Here is a 17,492-nt window from a genome sequence, read left to right as displayed (position 1 = left end):
TGCTTTTAGCTTTGCTGATATCCCAGTTTGTGACAGAAACTGGAAAGTGGACAATTTGAGGTTATATTTTCTGACAAAGGGGTTGAGTGTTTCTACTGAATGTCATTTGAAGGAAGATCTGTCTGTTTTCAAAGCAGACGAGCATGTGGCAAGGTTGAATTGATTTATAAACTCCGGGGAGCCTAGCTGATGCCCATACCAGATGGACCACCCTACATCTGCTGCGGGGGTGGCCCCTCCAGGGTTCTAGTCTAATCACAGGCTTGGAGTCGGGAGGAGGCTGTGAGATGGAGCTGGTGGTGACTTGCTCCCTAATCTTGTATTACTGGGTCTGAGTCCTCCCATTGGTCCATGCAAAAGGCATTGAGCTGCCATGGAAATTGTTTTGAAAATCACTGATGTACTCTGAATGCTTTCAGGGTTCTTAAGTGAAAGGTACAATTCATTAAAAAAAAAAGAAAAAGAAAAAGAATGTGCTTGTTTTGCAAAGCATAGTACATAATAATATTTTCCACTCCTGCAGTTCCAAGTTCCACTCACTTCTCATTGCCAACTGGGGAGACTTCCAAGCCCTTTTTAAAGATTAGCCAATGAGACTTGTCGGAACCAACACTTCCTTTCCCTCCTGTATTGTTAAAAATAGTTTACATTGCTTCCCAGGCTGGACCTGGCTTCAGATGTAGGGGGGACCTGATTCATGCTCAGCCCAGGCCCAGTTGGCAGGCAGACCATTGCTTTCTGGCTGGAAAAATGTGAATGGCTGCAGCTACTCTGCAGTTGCCTGAAATTTTTCAAAAAACACTGAGAACTGCTGGCCTAGAGCGCCTCCTTCCTCGAAAACCCTGGGACCCTTCCAGATGGGACCAACTGGGGAAGGGGAACTACATGCAAAGTCTTTGGCACTACTCGTTAAGATCACCACCTCTAGTGGCTGGTGGCTAATTTTATTCATGAAGTAAGCCAAGTACTACGAAGGTGGCTTTAAAAAGGAAAAAAAGCTATTCCTAGAAGCTGCTTTTTTAAAGAGCCTTCATGTACATTCATCATGGGAGATTGGGGCACATGTGTGCGAGTGTGCGTGTGTGTGTTTTAAAAGTGGCTGAGGGGATTCGTTAACTAAGGTTGAAAAAAGAAATTTGGGAGGCAAACGGCAAAATACATGTAAGAATCTTGAGACTGGTCCTCATAGAGATACATATGTATTTAAACCAGGTATATGTTTCTGTGGATGTATTTCTTTTTAAAGAGAGAACTTTTGCATAGTTGACACACCCACCTGTGATGTCTAGAAATTCTAAAAGAAAATACTTTTGGTATGTTCTTTGAGTAAGCCTCCACAGCCTGAGTGGTCCAGCCGTGAGGGAGTGTCACGGTGGGCGATGTTTCATGTCATCCGCCAGCTCCAACACGCTTAATTCCTTTCCTGCAGACTCTGAAGTCAAAAACCTCCTGTCAGATGATAACTCAGAAGGCCTTACTCTGTTGGATTTGTTGAGCTTTACCTATCAAGTTGCCCGAGGAATGGAGTTTTTGGCTTCAAAAAATGTAAGTGTGCTCAAGGGGGAAATCTCTCTTGAGACTCAGGCCACAGATCTGAGTGAGGTCAGCGTATGAGGGAGATCTTGGAGAAGCCACTAGCAAAGGTTGCATCTCTCTTCCTCTTCGCCAAAGCAGGGCAGGGAGTTTGACATGATCAGGTGTCTACTTTTCTCCAGAGCTCTCTCCTTCTTGGTGGTGGAGGGTGAGGATTGGGACTAAGGCCGGGAGAGGTGAGCTCTTCATGCCAGGACAGCCTCCCTGAGGTCTGCCTGGCAGCTCCAAGCGCCCCCATGAAGTGGCCAGTCTTGCAGGGGTGATGCTGTCCAGCAGCAGATGGACTGACCTCGGCATTGTTTCTTCCCATTTTCTGTGCAGTGTGTCCACCGGGACCTGGCTGCTCGCAACGTCCTCCTGGCACAAGGGAAGATCGTGAAGATCTGTGACTTTGGTCTGGCCAGAGACATCATGCATGATTCGAACTATGTGTCGAAAGGCAGCGTAAGTGCTCTTGCCACCTTTTGCGTGCTCACCCTCCCCGACATGAATCTCTGAAAGCAGATATTGCTTCTAGCCTTTCAGAGCCCAGATCTTTAACACGGAGCCCATGAGCTTCACAAACAGACTCCGGGGGTCAGTTATGAAAAGCGCAGGTTCTGCAGATGGGCTGCCCGGCTGTGGGCAGCAGCCCCAGCACTCACTAGTGTGGGCACTTGGGGCAAGTGACGTGGCCATTCTGTGCCTCGATTTCCCTTTCTGTATCAGGGAAGTGACGTTGTACCTGTCTCTTGAGTTGCCGGGGGAATTAGATCAGTGGATTCAAGTAAAATGCTTAGGACAGTGCCTGGCCCACACAGAGCACCCAGTAAGTGGTAACTATCAATGTGGAAATTGTGCATTTATTTCCAAGGAGAATGCCTTTAACTTTTATCAAAATCCAGATGGCATCCATGACCCCTAAAATGTTGAAACCATTTGTGTTAATACATCTTAGAAGCATAATTTCCTTAAAGATACTCATTCTGGTTTCCCCCTCGCCCCCCTTATTGGAGGCACTGGGGATTGAACCCAGGACCTCATGCATGCCAAGCATGTGCGCTACTCCTGAGCTATTTCCCCAACTCCCAAGGTCATCATTCTGTACTACACTTGAACCTTCTCCCCACCATGTCCAACTCTAAGCAGAGGAAGTAGCTTGGGATACATCTGCCACCTGTAGGTACAATTCCAAATCACCCCACTGCACTGGTTGTGAGTCTGCTCACGGCGTTGCTGCCCAGCCCTGCAGGACTCTGGTCTCTGTCTGTGCTCTGCATGTTTTATGTACTGTGTGGCCATGACCTGTAGCTTTAGGCATCTTGCACAAATCAATGGACTGTTCTAAAAGGTCATGGATCTCTGTTATCTCCTCACAATCTTAGGCGGCTGAAGGATGCTACTTGTGGCTACTTTCTATATCTACCTCAGTTTAATATTTCCACTGATGTTTGGACCAGCCTCTCAAAAGAGGCTGCAAAATTATCATAATATTATATTTTTGTATTAGTAGGAAATGATTCTTACAGTTCCAAAATGTAATTAGCTCTCAGATCACTGGGTCTGTTCTTAATTTTATTTCTAGGAACACCAGAAAATAGGGGACAGGTCCATTTAGGGCTCACACTTTTTGGGTACAAATTCAGGATGAAGTATCTTTGGATATTAGTCCTTGGGAGGGCATAAGAGGCAACAGTGACCATCCATCATTCATCAGATATGTACTGAGCACCCATTAGGTGCCAGGTACTCTTCTGGGTGTGGAGAATACAGACGTGAACAAAACAACAGAGACACGCATGTGGGGCAAGGTTACTAGGGTGTTCTTACTAGCGTTATTATTAGCCCAGAGAGGACGCCTTTCTGCTTCTGCTGCTGTAGATCACTGGTGCGTACACCGGGTTTAATGTCCTCCCCTCTTCCCTGCAGACCTTTCTCCCAGTGAAGTGGATGGCCCCTGAAAGCATCTTCGACAACCTCTACACCACCCTGAGTGACGTCTGGTCTTACGGCATTCTGCTCTGGGAGATCTTTTCCCTTGGTACGAGCCTGACATCTCTGCTTGTTTGGGTTGTTCTGGAAAAACACTAGGAGGGAGACACCGTGTTTTCCCCGCTCCAGGGTGTGAACAATGTTATGATATCTGGTGTGAGTCAAGTGCACTGCAGCCGATTTACGTCATGTTGTGCACTTAACGATATCTATGTCTGCCGGTGCGGATGGAGAAGGGGTCTTGGGCAGCTGCACCCTCACCCCTGGCCTTTGCACCTCCTCTCCTTTGGGCTGCATCAGAGAGACTTTCTCCTACTGGAGATGCTCTTGATGACATCCACTGACTGTCTGCTTCTCCGTCTTGGACTTTGGGTTGAGTGGGTTCACCAGTGAGAGTCGCCCATCCCTCACCATGGTGAGGGATACTTGGTGAGAGGTAGTGCAGTGAGGGCAAGGGCACGGCTCCCTTCCTGGTCATCGCTCTGGAGGAGAGAGACCTAGTCATTCAGTCAGTCAGGCCCCAGGTCCTGAGCAACACAGGTGCCCCGAGCTGCCAGGTGAGGGCCCTGTGCGAGGGGTGATTCAGGGTTCTGACCTCCGGACACTTCACCTGGGGAGGTATGACTTACCCACTTAGTGGTCAGCTGTGTGGTCCTCATTTAAAATTCTAACAGAAGCCCAGAGGAAAGAGGAAGGAGTCCTGGAGTAGTTTTGGAAGGAAGCTAAACTTGACCTGGCCTTGGCCACAAAAATGTGAAATGTTTCATGAATTTACTGTCATCCTGATGTGATAGTAAAGGGCTTCCCTGCCTGGCATCCCTTTTCTGTCCCTCCATTGAGGTCACTGTGGGTCATCCTAGGGTGTGGTGTAACTGAGGCTCATGTTCCATTAAAAGCAGAGAATTATCTAGACATTTCAAGACTTCTGCCTTAATTATTTGAACATTTCTGATGAAAATGAGTTTTTTGGCCTCAGTGATTCATAATTTCTCTGGCTTTTCTATTTTGCTTCGTATAGATAGATCCAGGAGTCAGAAATATTGAAAAGCACTCTTTTAGACATGTAGAATTTTTGCCAGGGGTGTCTGAACTCGACCAACCTAGAAATGCTGGTTAAATTTAAGAATTGGTGGGGGAGGGTACAGCTCAGTGGTATAGCGCATGCTTAGCATGCGTCAGATCCTGTGTTCAATCTCTAGTACCTCCATTAAAACAAACAAACCAACAAACCAAATTACCTCCCCACCAAACAAAAACCAAAAAAGAATTAAATTTAATTTAAAAAAATAGTTGGACAAAAGTTTTAAAAATTAAAAAAAAAACAAAAAAAGTTGGGCAGGGCTATGAAATCAAGGAGATGATAATAGTTTCCTTGAAAGAACCAACGCCTTGAAGTGGGGATCCCCAGACGATTTCTAAAGATGCTGTATCCCCCTAAGTGTTTCAGCAACTTACCACGTGGTTGTCAGTCCTGCTGTTTTCTTCTTGGGCTCTCAGGTGGCACCCCCTACCCTGGCATGATGGTGGATTCTACTTTCTACAATAAGATCAAGAGTGGGTACCGGATGGCCAAGCCTGACCACGCCACCAGTGAAGTGTGAGCCCCCTCCCCATCCTGTGGGCCTGTGCTCATGCCCAGTGGGTCCGTGGGGGCGGGCGGTGCCCGGGCGTTGCTCCCTGTGCCCACTCTGAGTCCTGTGCCTCCCCAGCTACGAGATCATGGTGAAATGCTGGAACAGTGAGCCGGAGAAGAGACCCTCGTTTTACCACCTGAGTGAGATTGTGGAGAATCTGCTGCCTGGACAATATAAAAAGGTTTGTCTGGGCCTCAAAAGATGGATGGGTGGAAAGGAATGGGTAAAGGAAGGGGACGATAGCCGGTCATTATGCTGGCAAGCAGTACTGTTCAGCAATGTTTTAAAGAGATGTTTTCAAAGGAGGAAAAAGATTGTGTGATTCAGTGGCTGGAGCTTCATGGAATGCTCCCCGGGGCCCCTGGTAGTAAGGATGAATGAAGACTCTCCCCTTCCTGAAAGGTTCCCTTTCATCCTAAGTGTGCAACACCTGTGAGCACTTTATTCTCCACATGTTTGAGTAGCTGAAGCTACTGTGCAGTTAGAAGTCTCAGGGCATATGCAGCCATTAAATGGCTAATTTGAATGCACTTAAATCCATACGAAATTGGCTTTTACCAGCTGACTGGAAGGAACAATCTCAGCTGTTATCTGTGGCTCCAGCTGGTTTTTTGTGGAATAGGAAGTATTGTTCAAAGGAACAAATGTAATTTCATGGAACCAAGCAGGATATGATAATGAATGAAACAACTTTTCTGCTGAGATGCTGAGAAGGAAATCTAGGCACACTTGTATCATAAGCTCAATTTCTTACATTCAGATTAGTCACCATGTAGAGTTTCCATACTTACTGCTCTTCCTTCTTCTCAAGGAGGAGCAGTGTTATCAGAACTGGAAGTTAAATATTTTTCTTTATTGATGATCTCACTGCCCAGTACAGTTGCTGTAAGTGAGGCAGAAGGACATTAACCATAGGTTAGTCAAAGACACTCTGGTTGGTGAAGATGTGTTGATGGGGATGGACTGGTACTATTGTTGAAAATAAGGTCTTTGTAGATCAATGGTCCCTAAGTTTTGAGTCAGATTTCCCCAGTGTTTAGGGATCAGAAAGGTTTCAGATTTGGTGCTCCCAGTGGAAGTCCTCATCACCTCTTGGACCTATCCAAACCCCTGGAGTGACTACGTGATATGTAGAAGGGTCCATGCTAGTCCCAGAAGAAGGCAGTGTGTGTGTAGGGGGCATAGCTGTAGCTACTGTCTGAGAAAGGGTTCTTGGTATCTTAAGACCTGCCAGCAGGAGATCTCTGCCATTCGTGGCCCTTTCTTCATGTCCCACATTTCTGGGGACAGCTGACATCTGACTCTCCTTCAGTTGTCAAAACCCACATCTGTTTGGAAACACAGGCAGTTAGACAATAGTAAGTTCTGAGGGTCTGCATTCTTCTTTTTAGTTCTGTCAATTGCACTTGAGTAACTATATGAAATGAATGTTTACAGAGTTACGAAAAGATCCACCTGGACTTCCTGAAGAGCGACCATCCCGCCGTGGCACGCATGCGCGTGGACTCCGACAATGCCTACATTGGCGTCACCTACAAAAACGAAGAGGACAAGCTGAAGGACTGGGAGGGGGGCCTCGACGAGCAGAGGCTGAGCGCAGACAGCGGCTACATCATCCCCTTGCCCGACATCGACCCTGTTCCTGAGGAGGAAGACCTTGGCAAGAGGAACAGACACAGGTAGCTGGCGCGACCTCAGCTTCGGGCGGAGCCCCGCCCCTGCCCCAGCACACCTGAAGGGGCGACGCCCTTGCCCCTTGTGAGGCCCTCCCCGGGGCGAATCTGTCCTGGGGGAGCCAGTGCAAGAATCCCCCAGGGGTCTATTTAGTTTTGGAAATGCTTCCCAGATGATTTTTTTTTTAATTAAGAAAAGTTTATTCAAATATAGTTAATTTACAATATATTAGTTTCAGGTGTACAATGTAGTAATTGATTTTTTTATAGATTACACACCATATGGAGTTATTATAAAATACTGAACTATGTTCCCTGTGCTGTACTTTACATCTCTGTGATTTATTTATCTTATAACTGGTAGTCTGTACCTCTGAATCCCCTTCACCTACTTTGCCCCTCCTTCCACTCCTCTCCCCTCTGGTAACCCCTAGTTTGTTCTCTATACTTGTGAGTCTGTTTCTGTTTCATTTGTTCATTTTTTTTGTCTTTCAGATTGCACACATAAGCGAAAACATACAGTATTTGTCTTTCTCTGTCTGACTTATTTCATTAAGCATAATACCCTCCAGGTCCATCCATGTTGTCACAAATGGCAAGATTTCATTCTTTTTTATGGCTTAGTAATACTACATTGGGGTGCATGTATCTTTTTAATTAGTGATTTCATTTTCTTTGGCTAAATTCCCAGGAGTGGAATTGCTGGATCACATGGTAGTTCTATTTTTAATTTTAAAGGACCTCCATACTGTTTTCCGTAGTGGCTGCACCAATTTACATTTCTACCAGCAGTGCATAAGGGTTCCCGTTTCTCCACATACTCACCAGCACTTGTTATTTCTTGTCTTTTTGATGATAGCTATTCTGACAGGTGTAAGGTGATATCTCGTGCTTTTGATATGCATTTCTCTGATGATTAGTGATGTTGAGTATCTTTTCATGAGCCTGTTGACATGTATATCATCTATATGTCTTTGGAAAAATGCCTATTCAGGTCCTCTGCCCATTTTTAAATTGGATTACTTGTGGGCTTTTTTTTTTTTTTTTGATACTGAAGTGTTTGAGTCCTTTATATATTTTGGTTATTAATCCTTTATCAGACATATTGTTTGCACATATCTTCTCTCATTCGGTAGGTTGCCTTTCGTTGTGCTGATGGTTTCCTTTGCTGTGCAAAAGCTTTTTAGTTTGATTAGATTTCATGTTTATTTTTTGCTTTTGTTGCTCTTGGCTGAGGAGACTGATCCAAAAAATATTGCTGACACCAATGTCCAGGAGCGTACTGCCTGTATTTGCCCCCTGGAGCTGGCAGAGATGTAGGACAGGGAGGGATGTGCTTCCCTGGTGGAGAATCTTTGATCTAAGTCCTCAGGTAATTTGATCAAACTGACACAGCAACTGTGATATTGAAACTGTATAGGCCTCTCTTTCTGTTTTCTTACTCAGTCATTGAACTGAGGAGAAAGCTGGGAGTCTGGCTGTACTGGGCTGTTTGACACTATATCAGCAGTTCTTTTTTTTTTTTTTTTTCTTTTTGTATATATATATATTATTGAGGTATATAGTCAGTTTACAATGTTGTATCAATTTCTGGTGTACAGCATAATGCTTCAGTCATACATGAATGTTCATGTATTCATTTTCATATTCTTTTTCACCACAAGTTACTACAGGATATTGAATATAGTTCCTTGTGCTATACAGTATGAACTTGTTGTTTGTCTATTTTATATATATATTAGGTAGTATCTGCAAGTCTGGAACTCCCAATTTATCTGTTAAATATTTTGTTTATTATTTAAATGACTTTATTTTGATTGGGGGGTAATTAGGTTTATTTAGTTTTAAAGGAGATACTGGGGATTGAACCCAGGACCTCATGCATGCTAAGCACACACTATACCACTGAGCTATACCCTCCCCCTGTCAGCAGTTCTTACTCCTTGCTGCAAGCTGGAACCACCTGGGGAGATTTGGAAGCTAATATCCAAGCCTCCCCCAGACCAACAAATGTGAATCTTTGGGAGTGAGGCCCAAGCACTCTCTGGCTGATTTGTTCTTTCTTTCTAACTTTGTAATATGGGAAATTTCCAACATGCATTGTTCAAATAGCATAGTGAACTGTCAGGTATCCATCACTCAACTTCAGTGTCTATGAACTCATGGCCTGTCTGCACACATAGCCATATCTACTCCTTCTCTACCACTCCCCTCTGGGTTATTTTGAAGCAGATCCTAGCCGTCACATCATTTCATCCATAAATATTTCAGCATGTATCTCAAAAAGAGGCTCTATTTTTTAAAATAACTAGTTATTAAAAATAACAGTGATACTATTATTTCACCCCACCTCCACATCCACAGTAGTTAAGAACATCAGATATCCAGTGTTCCAATTTCCTTAATTCTCTCATAAATATTATTTTATGTTTGGTTTGTTCTATTCAAGACCTTCATAAGAGTCACACATGGCCCTTGGTTGGTAGAGTTCTCTAAGTTCGTCCTGCCTTTTTTGGCCCCTTTGCATGTTATTTGTGTAAAAACCAGAGCATTTGCATATAGAGTTCCCACATTTAGAACTTTGCTGATTGCATTACCATTGTGTGTTTTATCACATTTTTGTCTCCTATATTTGTTGTAAACTGGTAGTTAGTCTAAAGGCTTAATCTGACTTGGCAGATTTTTGGCAAGTGTGCTTCAAAGATGGTGCTATGTACAGGAGGTGCATTCTGTCCAGTTGTCTCTCTTTTTGCAACAGTACTAGCCATTGGTGGTCATACGTTGACTCATTAATTTATTACCAAGGTGATGCTAATGCACAGCCAGGACTAGACCTAGCGGTGTACATGGGCCAGACGAAGGGGCCATGCCCCAGTTCTTTGTCCTCTATGCATCGCCCCTGGACAGAGGCAGGAGAAGATGATGATAGAGTGGCCCCTGGTTCAAGGCCCAAATTGCTTATGAGTCTCTCTTTTTTTCCCCCTTCATTCAGGGTGTTGCTTTCTCTGCCCCATTCAGCAGACTACATACAATTATTTAGGCAGAAGCACATGGCATTATTTTGGAGGCTTAGAAGTGTGATTTCTCTCAACCAATTTAGGTATAAGATATAGACAGCCCTTGTTTATTTGTATGCAGTGGGTAATTTTAAAAGTATAATTTTTGTTTGTTTTTGTTTTTGGCATGTGTTACGAGATTTGGAGATGGGGAAAGTGGCCTGACTTACCTTTCTACTTATCCTTTGCTCAGAACAGTTTTTAAATGTACTTATATTCCTTTAGCAAACAGTGTTTCTCCAAGCTTTGGGTAGTTCTGGGGTAGGGGGCAGGCTGAGCAGTGGGTCTTGGAGCCCTGTCCCCCAGATTTGTCATCTATTTGGTTACTTTGTGTTTGGGAGCTCTGACTATTTCAACTGTAAAAGAGGGTTTTGCTTATAAATAAAGTTAGAAAATTACATTGGGATAAATAACATAAGAAAGGTGCCAAGAACTTTTCTAGGGGTGCACAAGGCTGGTCTTTAGAACTTGACACATGTTCCAAGGGAGAATAATTCTAGTTGACAGGTAATTGTTGTATTACATAACTAGAACTTCTGCAAGGGTGATGATACATTTGATCTTCTTTGAATCACACGAAGTATGTCCCAGATAACTATACCAGGTCATACTGTGGCCCAGCTGGGCTGAACGTGGTAAGGGTCTTAGCTTGGGCTGTCATAACACAATACCACAGACTAAGGGACTTGAACAACAGGAATTTATTTATTGTATTTCTGGAGGCTGCAAGTTCAAGATTAAGGTGTTGGCAGGTTTGGTTTCTCCTGAGGCCTCTTTCCTTGGCTTGCACGTGGCCACCTTCTCACTGTGCCCTCACTTGGGCTTTTTCTATATGTGTATTTCTGGTGTCTCATCCTCTTGTTATAAGGACACCAATCCTGTTGGGTTAGTGTCCCGCCTTTATTACCTCATTTATCCTTAATTACCTCCTTAAAGGTCCTGTCTCCAAATATGGTCACAATGGGGGTCAGGGTTTTAGCCTATGAATTTGGGGGGACACATTCAGCCCATAAAAGTGAGGGGGGATCCCAGACTTGGGCTGCTCTGGGTGTAGGCAGCCAGGAGTGAGCATGGTGGCCCTGTGGAACCCTCTCCTCAAGGCTCAAGATGTATGGCCTTGGGAGGGGAGTGGGCCTAAGGAATCAGGACTTGGGGGTGCTAGGTCAGAGCCTATCAGGAGCCAGGCCCTGGGCTATAAGGTGGGCACTGTGGCTCAGGGACCAGATATAAGCCCAGTCGTCAGCATGAGGAACCGCTCTGAAGCCTGACGAGCAGCAAGGATGATGTGGGGCTGGGTCATGGGGGAAGTTAGCTCTCTCTGTGCCCACACTCCTGCTTTCCTCTGTGAGATGCACTGGCAGAGAGAGGAGTAAGCCAGGCCCAGGGGAGCCAGTGCCAGGGAGACTGACTCCGCCACAGGGCCCAGCTGTGGAATTCATCCCAAGAGGGAGGCTGGTGGTCCAAATCACAGCATCCAAGGAAGTGTCATCAACACAGGTCCTAGCTGGGCTGGGGTCAATATAATATCCAAGGGTTGACTCAGGCCTCCAGCCATTGGCCAAGATCCCAGGAACTGGGCCTCCTGGGAAGAGGGGTGGTCAGGACTAGTCAAGACCAGCTAAGGGGACTGGGGTTTAGTGAGGCCCTGGGACCAGGGCGTAAGTTGGGAGGGAGGGTGGAGTACAAATAGGAACTGAGCGAAAGCTCAGTCCTAGGGAAGGGCCCAATCTGGGGAGTTGTGAAGGGGGACCTCCGTCCAGTAGTCCCATAGGTTCTAAGGGTTCTCTGGGCTGCAGGGGCCTGGGGGAGGATGGAAGCAGACTGTTTCCTGTGGGCTGGGCTCAGTTCTCTGCTTGGAAACTGACATGGAAAGGAAGGGAGAGAGGCTGAGGGTCAGGCCTGGCCTGCCAGGCAGGAAATAGCTGAAGGGGTCGAAAGCCCCTATTTGATGTGTGTGTGTGTGTGTGTGTGTGTGTCTGAGGTGCCTTCCCACCTTCACCAGCCGACGCTATGGCTTATATGCTGCGTGTACAGCATTGTGCTGCAGCCTCACAGGGGAGAGGTGAAGCATGGTCCTGCCGTCAGCAGATGATGATCACTCAGAGCGAAAAGAGATCCATGCAAATTTAGCAACACAAGACAAGATAACAATAAGACAGTAAGAGTTCAGAGACAGGAAGACCAACAGGCCATACTGACAGTCTGGAGATTTTAGAGAAGATTTAGATTTTTGTGAAAATTTTTAAATGTCCAGAAAAAGTGAAGGAACACATCTACCACTTAAATTTAGCAGTTGTTAATATTGTGCCATGTTTGTCTTGTCTGTCTGTCCATCTGCCTACCTATATACATAAAATAGGTGTCGTGTGTATCACACACTCATACTTTTTTTTTCTTGCTAAATCACTTGAAACTCCACACATTTCCTAAGAATAAGGATACTTTCCTATGTAGCCATAATAGCATGATCACATGTGAGAAAATTAACAGCTATTCCCTAATATCATCTAATATCCAGGCCCTATTCACATTCAGGTAAGAGCTTGAATAATAATAGCGATGTCATAGCTAACGTTTACTGAGGACTTACTATGTGCTAGGCACTGTGCTCAGTGCTTTATGGCTATTACCTCATTTAATCACTCCAACAAACAGGACTATTGTCAGGCACTGTTGTCATGCTGTTTTTGAGGCAAGGGAGCAAGTTCAGGAGGTTAAGTGACTTTTGTGATGTCCCACAACTGATATGTGGTTGACCATTCTAGATCTAAGGTTTTCTGACTCTAGAACTCCCCCCTCAGTAAGTAAAGAGCCTTCACCTAGGCCTTCAAGACTCAAAGAGGGTGGATGTAGGAGGAGAGAAGAAGGGGAGGAGGGGAGAGAGGGCATTTCCCGGGCCTGGGTGAGATCCTGAGACCACAGTTTAGACATTCAGGAGGTTTCAGAGCGAGCAACCTACTGGCCTGGCTGCACTTCGCCCCTGGTTTCATCCTTCTGCTTTTTCTTTCCTAGGCTTTTTGTTCAGGCCTTGCTTGTTTTCTGTTCCACTAGGATTGAGTAGAGAATGTAGAAATTGTCACAGCTTGTTAGCAGCTTTGGTGAAAGGCTTGGCAGAAGAGAGGGGGCACTCAGGAGTAGGGATGCCCTGTGGATCCGGGTTTCCCATGTGGCCCGCTGCAGTGCAGTGGGCGATGGGTCTGGCTTGGTGGCAGAACCTTGCCCGACTGGGTAGCCTGAGTTTGAATGCAGAAGGATCTCACAGGAAGAGCTCCTTTGGGGGAGCCTTTCCAGCAGGCCACCCTGGAAACGTCTCCATGGTCTCCTTGGTCTGACCTTGACCTTTCCTCCTCCAGCTCGCAGACGTCTGAAGAGAGTGCCATTGAGACAGGCTCCAGCAGTTCCACCTTCATCAAGAGAGGGGACGAGACCATCGAGGATATCGACATGATGGACGACATTGGCATAGACTCCTCAGACCTGGTGGAGGACAGCTTCCTGTAACTGGCAGATTCGGGGGGGACCCTCCACTCTCCTGGAACCACCTTGGATCCTTTTAAGAAAACCACTTTATTGCAATGCAAAATTTGAGAAGAGGACTTGGATGATGTGTGAAGAGGGGTTCCCGGCCAAGGGCCTCAGGGAACCTTCTGAATAGGAAGGAATGGGCTATTTTGAAATGAACTTTTTCAGCGTTGCCTCTCGCAATGCTTCAGTAGCATCTCAGCGGCGTGCGAAGTTTGGAGGTAGATAGACAAGGAAATCATGGGCCACGGAAGACGAACTTTGTGTTTCAAGGGCATTGGTGAGATTCCAACGTACACAATTTTTACTGCAACAAAACTCCAGCATTGTAATTATGTAAATAACTCTAACCAAGGATGTGTTTTGATTTGTATTAACTATCTTCTCTGGACTTCTGAAGAGACCACTCAACCCATCCATGTACTTCCTGCTGGAAACCTGGTATCAGCTGCTGTTGAACTTTCTTGTGAAGTACATGCAAAACCACTTTTGAACCTTAAAAGGTACTGGTACTATAGCATTTAATTTTTTTTTTTTTTAGTGTTAAAGAGATAAAGGATAATAATTAACCAACCTTGTTTATTAGATTTGGGTCATTTATAAACCCGACAACTCATTTTCATATTGTAATCTACGTTTATAATAATACTACTGTTATCGGTAATGCTAAATGTGTAATATGTAATACGTTTTCCCTACAAAAAAAAGCACAATTTAAAAAAAAAATCCTTACTAAGTAGGTGACAAGTTTGACAGTTTTTGACATTTCTATTAAATAACATGTTTCTCTAGAAAATACGGTTATAGCTTTAGTGGATTAAATTTAGCTGAACATAGAGAACAAAGTAAAAGTAGTGTCTTCCAGGAAGTCAGAGTTTTTAACCGTGTACTGAATAGCTTCCCTAATCCATTGTACTAAAAACAATTAACTGCCCTCTGAAGTAATGGGATTTAAAATAAATAAACAAGCCCCTAAATCCTAAATATTAAGGCATGAGTCTACGCCTAACATGACTTGTCATGTTATTACTCGGTGGAAAAGATAATCATCAGCAAAAAGACTGGATTTGCAGAGGTTTTTTTCATACCTGGTGATAACTCTGGTGGATCTCAACATATATATATATATTTGATTCTGTGAACCCTAAAAGAGTCAGAAGGATTCCCTGAACAGGAGCCCCCTTCCTTCATCTCTTACCCCCAAGAGAAATAGTTTGAAATTCTGAGACAATAAAGGCGTTCACAGTGAAGGCTGTGTGCCTTAGCCTGGACTCGGTCTCCAAATGTAACTGTCAACCAGGATCACCAGACTCTAGGTCCTCATCCCAGAGATTCTGAATGGTGAGGTCTGGGGGAGCAGAGACTTGTATTTTCACAAACATCCTGGCTGTTCTGATCAGCCAGACTTGGGAAACACCAACATAGACGGCAGAAAGTTGCCATGGGAAAAAAATAATTTGAAATTAGGAACTGGGCTAGAAATCAACCATGTAGGAAACCTACTGTTTAAATCTTGGCTCTGGGTCAGTGACGTTTAATGCCATTTATCTATCAATTGCTACCCTTCATTTAACTTTCCAGTCTTAACTGAGGCTGAGCAAGTGAAACCTTGGCTTTTCAGATCTTCTCACTACATGAGGGAACTGAATTCCCTCCCCACCAACTTCCCCCCAAAGGGATGTGCAAATGTTGCAATTCAGTGTACCAAGTCTCTAAAACCAGGTCAATATTTTGGTGCAAAAAATGGAAAGTTTTACTGGTATCTTGGGGTTAGATGGGAGGACAGATTGTCACATCCATCCAAACTGTCAAACCGGTTGGTGTGGGTTCTTTGGCATTCTCTGCAATGCCGCTTAATTGCTGATACCATATGAATGAAACATGGGCTGTGATTACTGCAATCACTGTACGTGCTCCTGGCAGGTGATGCGTTGGAAGATGTAGAAGCAATCACAAGGTACTTGACTACCTACTGGTATAATCTCAATGCAAGCCCCACCTTTCTTACGGTAAGCGTGAAGACTGAGCCATATTGGGCAATTAAAAAAGAAACCCTGACTAGGTTCTGTAGAGCCCATTAGACTTGAAATACATTTGTGTTTCTAGAATCACAGCTCAAGCACTCTGTTTATCTCTCCCTCTCCCTTGTACAGCCTTCTTTTGTTGGTGCTTTGCACTTTGATGTCCTTTGAGTCTTGAGTGACATCATGAAGCTGGATGAAAATTCTCAGACCATCAGGGTCTAGTCCTCACGAACGCTCTCACCTGAGTTTGTGTGTGACTGCATTTTTTTTTTTTTTAATGTAACAGTGTTTTCAGTGTATCCTAGATTTGTTTCCTTTTTGGCCTCCTGCAAAGTCCCCAGATGAAAATTTGTCAATGCTTCCTGCTTTCTATTTTTATGAAGACAATCAAAGTTGGCCTGAGAAACACAATTTGTGACTTTTCAAATGATCGATGATGTCCTTAAAATGTGGTCTGCCAATCTGTACAAAACGGTCCTATTTTTGTGAAGAGGGACGTGAGATAAAATGATGTTATACATCAATATGTATATATGTATTTCTATATAGACTTGGAGAATACTGCCAAAACATTTATGACAAGCTGTATCACTGCCTTTGTTTATATTTTTTTAACTGTGATGTTCCCCACAGGCACATTAACTGTTGCACTTTTGATTGTCCAAAATTTTTATTTTAGAAATAATAAAGAGAAAAATACGTACATGTTCCCAAACAGTGGTGTGGTGAATGTTTGAGAACTAACTCTATAGGAAGGGTCTGCCAATACAATTGTATTACAAATGCCCCATTCATGTTTTTGTTTTAAGACATGTAAATGAAGATCTTTATATTTCAATAAATAAGATATATACGTATAATTTAAAGTTATGCTAAAGTTCCAGCATTGTTGTCTTTAGTTTAACCATAAATTACAGCAATCCTGTTTAATTTACTTTCTTAGCAACATTCCAGTAGGACTCTGTATTGTGGTTTTCATGAAGCTGATAGGAAATTTTAGATTTAAATATTATTTGAGCTAGTTAGTTCTCAGACCCAGTATTTGACTTCAAGATGACTGGCCCTTGGCTCATCCTTATCCTGTCTTTTCTTTGTTATAATAGTACTTTCATGTGTGGTATTTTTTCCCCTACACAAGTACAGGGTTGCATTTACTGTGGACACCATTCAGACTTTGCAGAAGGATGTAAAGTAAAAGGTTAAAGTCTTTTTTCACCATAGCTTCTTCCCTGTCTTGGTCCCAGTTCCCAGAGATGGAATTGCATCTTTTCTCTTCCTTCCTTCCTTCCTTCCTTTTTATTTCTCTTTCTCTCTCTCTTTTTCTCTTTCTTTCTATTTTTTCAGAACTGCGTCTTCTGTGTGTTTTTATCCTTTCAGCCCCTTTCGGTGCATCTGCTTATATACATATATATACATCTCTATTTTTGCTTCATATTTTACCTAAATGAGATTGCATTTTATGTAATGCTTTGTAATATGCTTTGTTCTTTTTCTTTTTAAAAAAACAGACAATTTTTTTAGACCAGTTTTAAGTTCACAGCAAAACTGAGCAAAGGTACAGATTTCCCTTCTTCCCTCCACTCCCACACATGCACAGCTTCACATCCCCCCCAGAGTGGTACCTTTGTTACAGTTGATGAACCTACATTGACACGTCATTATCACCAGAGTCCACAGTGTTTTTTTCTTTTAATGCTGTATTTTAGAGATATCTGTCAGAAGATAGACAGACCTCCCTCATTTTTTATCAGCAGCATAGTATCCCATTATGTAAATATACCATAATTTATGCAATCATGTTCCTGTAGATAGATTTATAGTTTCTAGTCCTTTGCTATTTAAATGACTCATGAAAATCCTTGCACGTACATACATCCTTGTGCACATATAGTAGTGTTTTGTCAGGATAGATTCCTAGAAATCAACCTGCTAGGCCAAAGCAGGTGCAGAAATAAATTGACATTGAGCCCAAGCCTTCAGATATGATTGTCACAGTAAGTTCTTGAATGGCGGCACGTG

General features: G+C 43.8%; 1 protein-coding gene across 4 annotated transcripts in view; it reads left to right on the top strand.

Annotated features, from left to right (window-relative positions):
• PDGFRA (platelet derived growth factor receptor alpha) overlaps positions 1–16,343 on the top strand; it is a 43,457-nt gene extending 27,114 nt beyond the window's left edge. For all 4 annotated transcript variants that reach the window (XM_010966092.3, XM_010966093.3, XM_045524924.2 and 1 more), the window contains exons 17-23: positions 1,430–1,545; positions 1,915–2,037; positions 3,502–3,613; positions 5,062–5,161; positions 5,274–5,379; positions 6,636–6,877; positions 13,281–16,343. In XM_010966092.3, the coding sequence (XP_010964394.1) occupies positions 1,430–1,545; positions 1,915–2,037; positions 3,502–3,613; positions 5,062–5,161; positions 5,274–5,379; positions 6,636–6,877; positions 13,281–13,428 (947 nt within the window). In that variant the 3' untranslated portion in view covers positions 13,429–16,343. The remainder of the gene's footprint in view (positions 1–1,429; positions 1,546–1,914; positions 2,038–3,501; positions 3,614–5,061; positions 5,162–5,273; positions 5,380–6,635; positions 6,878–13,280) is intronic.
• The last annotated feature ends 1,149 nt before the right edge of the window (positions 16,344–17,492 follow it).

The sequence above is a fragment of the Camelus bactrianus genome, chromosome 2 (assembly GCF_048773025.1).
Source record: "Camelus bactrianus isolate YW-2024 breed Bactrian camel chromosome 2, ASM4877302v1, whole genome shotgun sequence".
Lineage (NCBI taxonomy): Eukaryota > Metazoa > Chordata > Mammalia > Artiodactyla > Camelidae > Camelus > Camelus bactrianus.
This window is presented reverse-complemented; position numbering and strand designations above follow the sequence as displayed.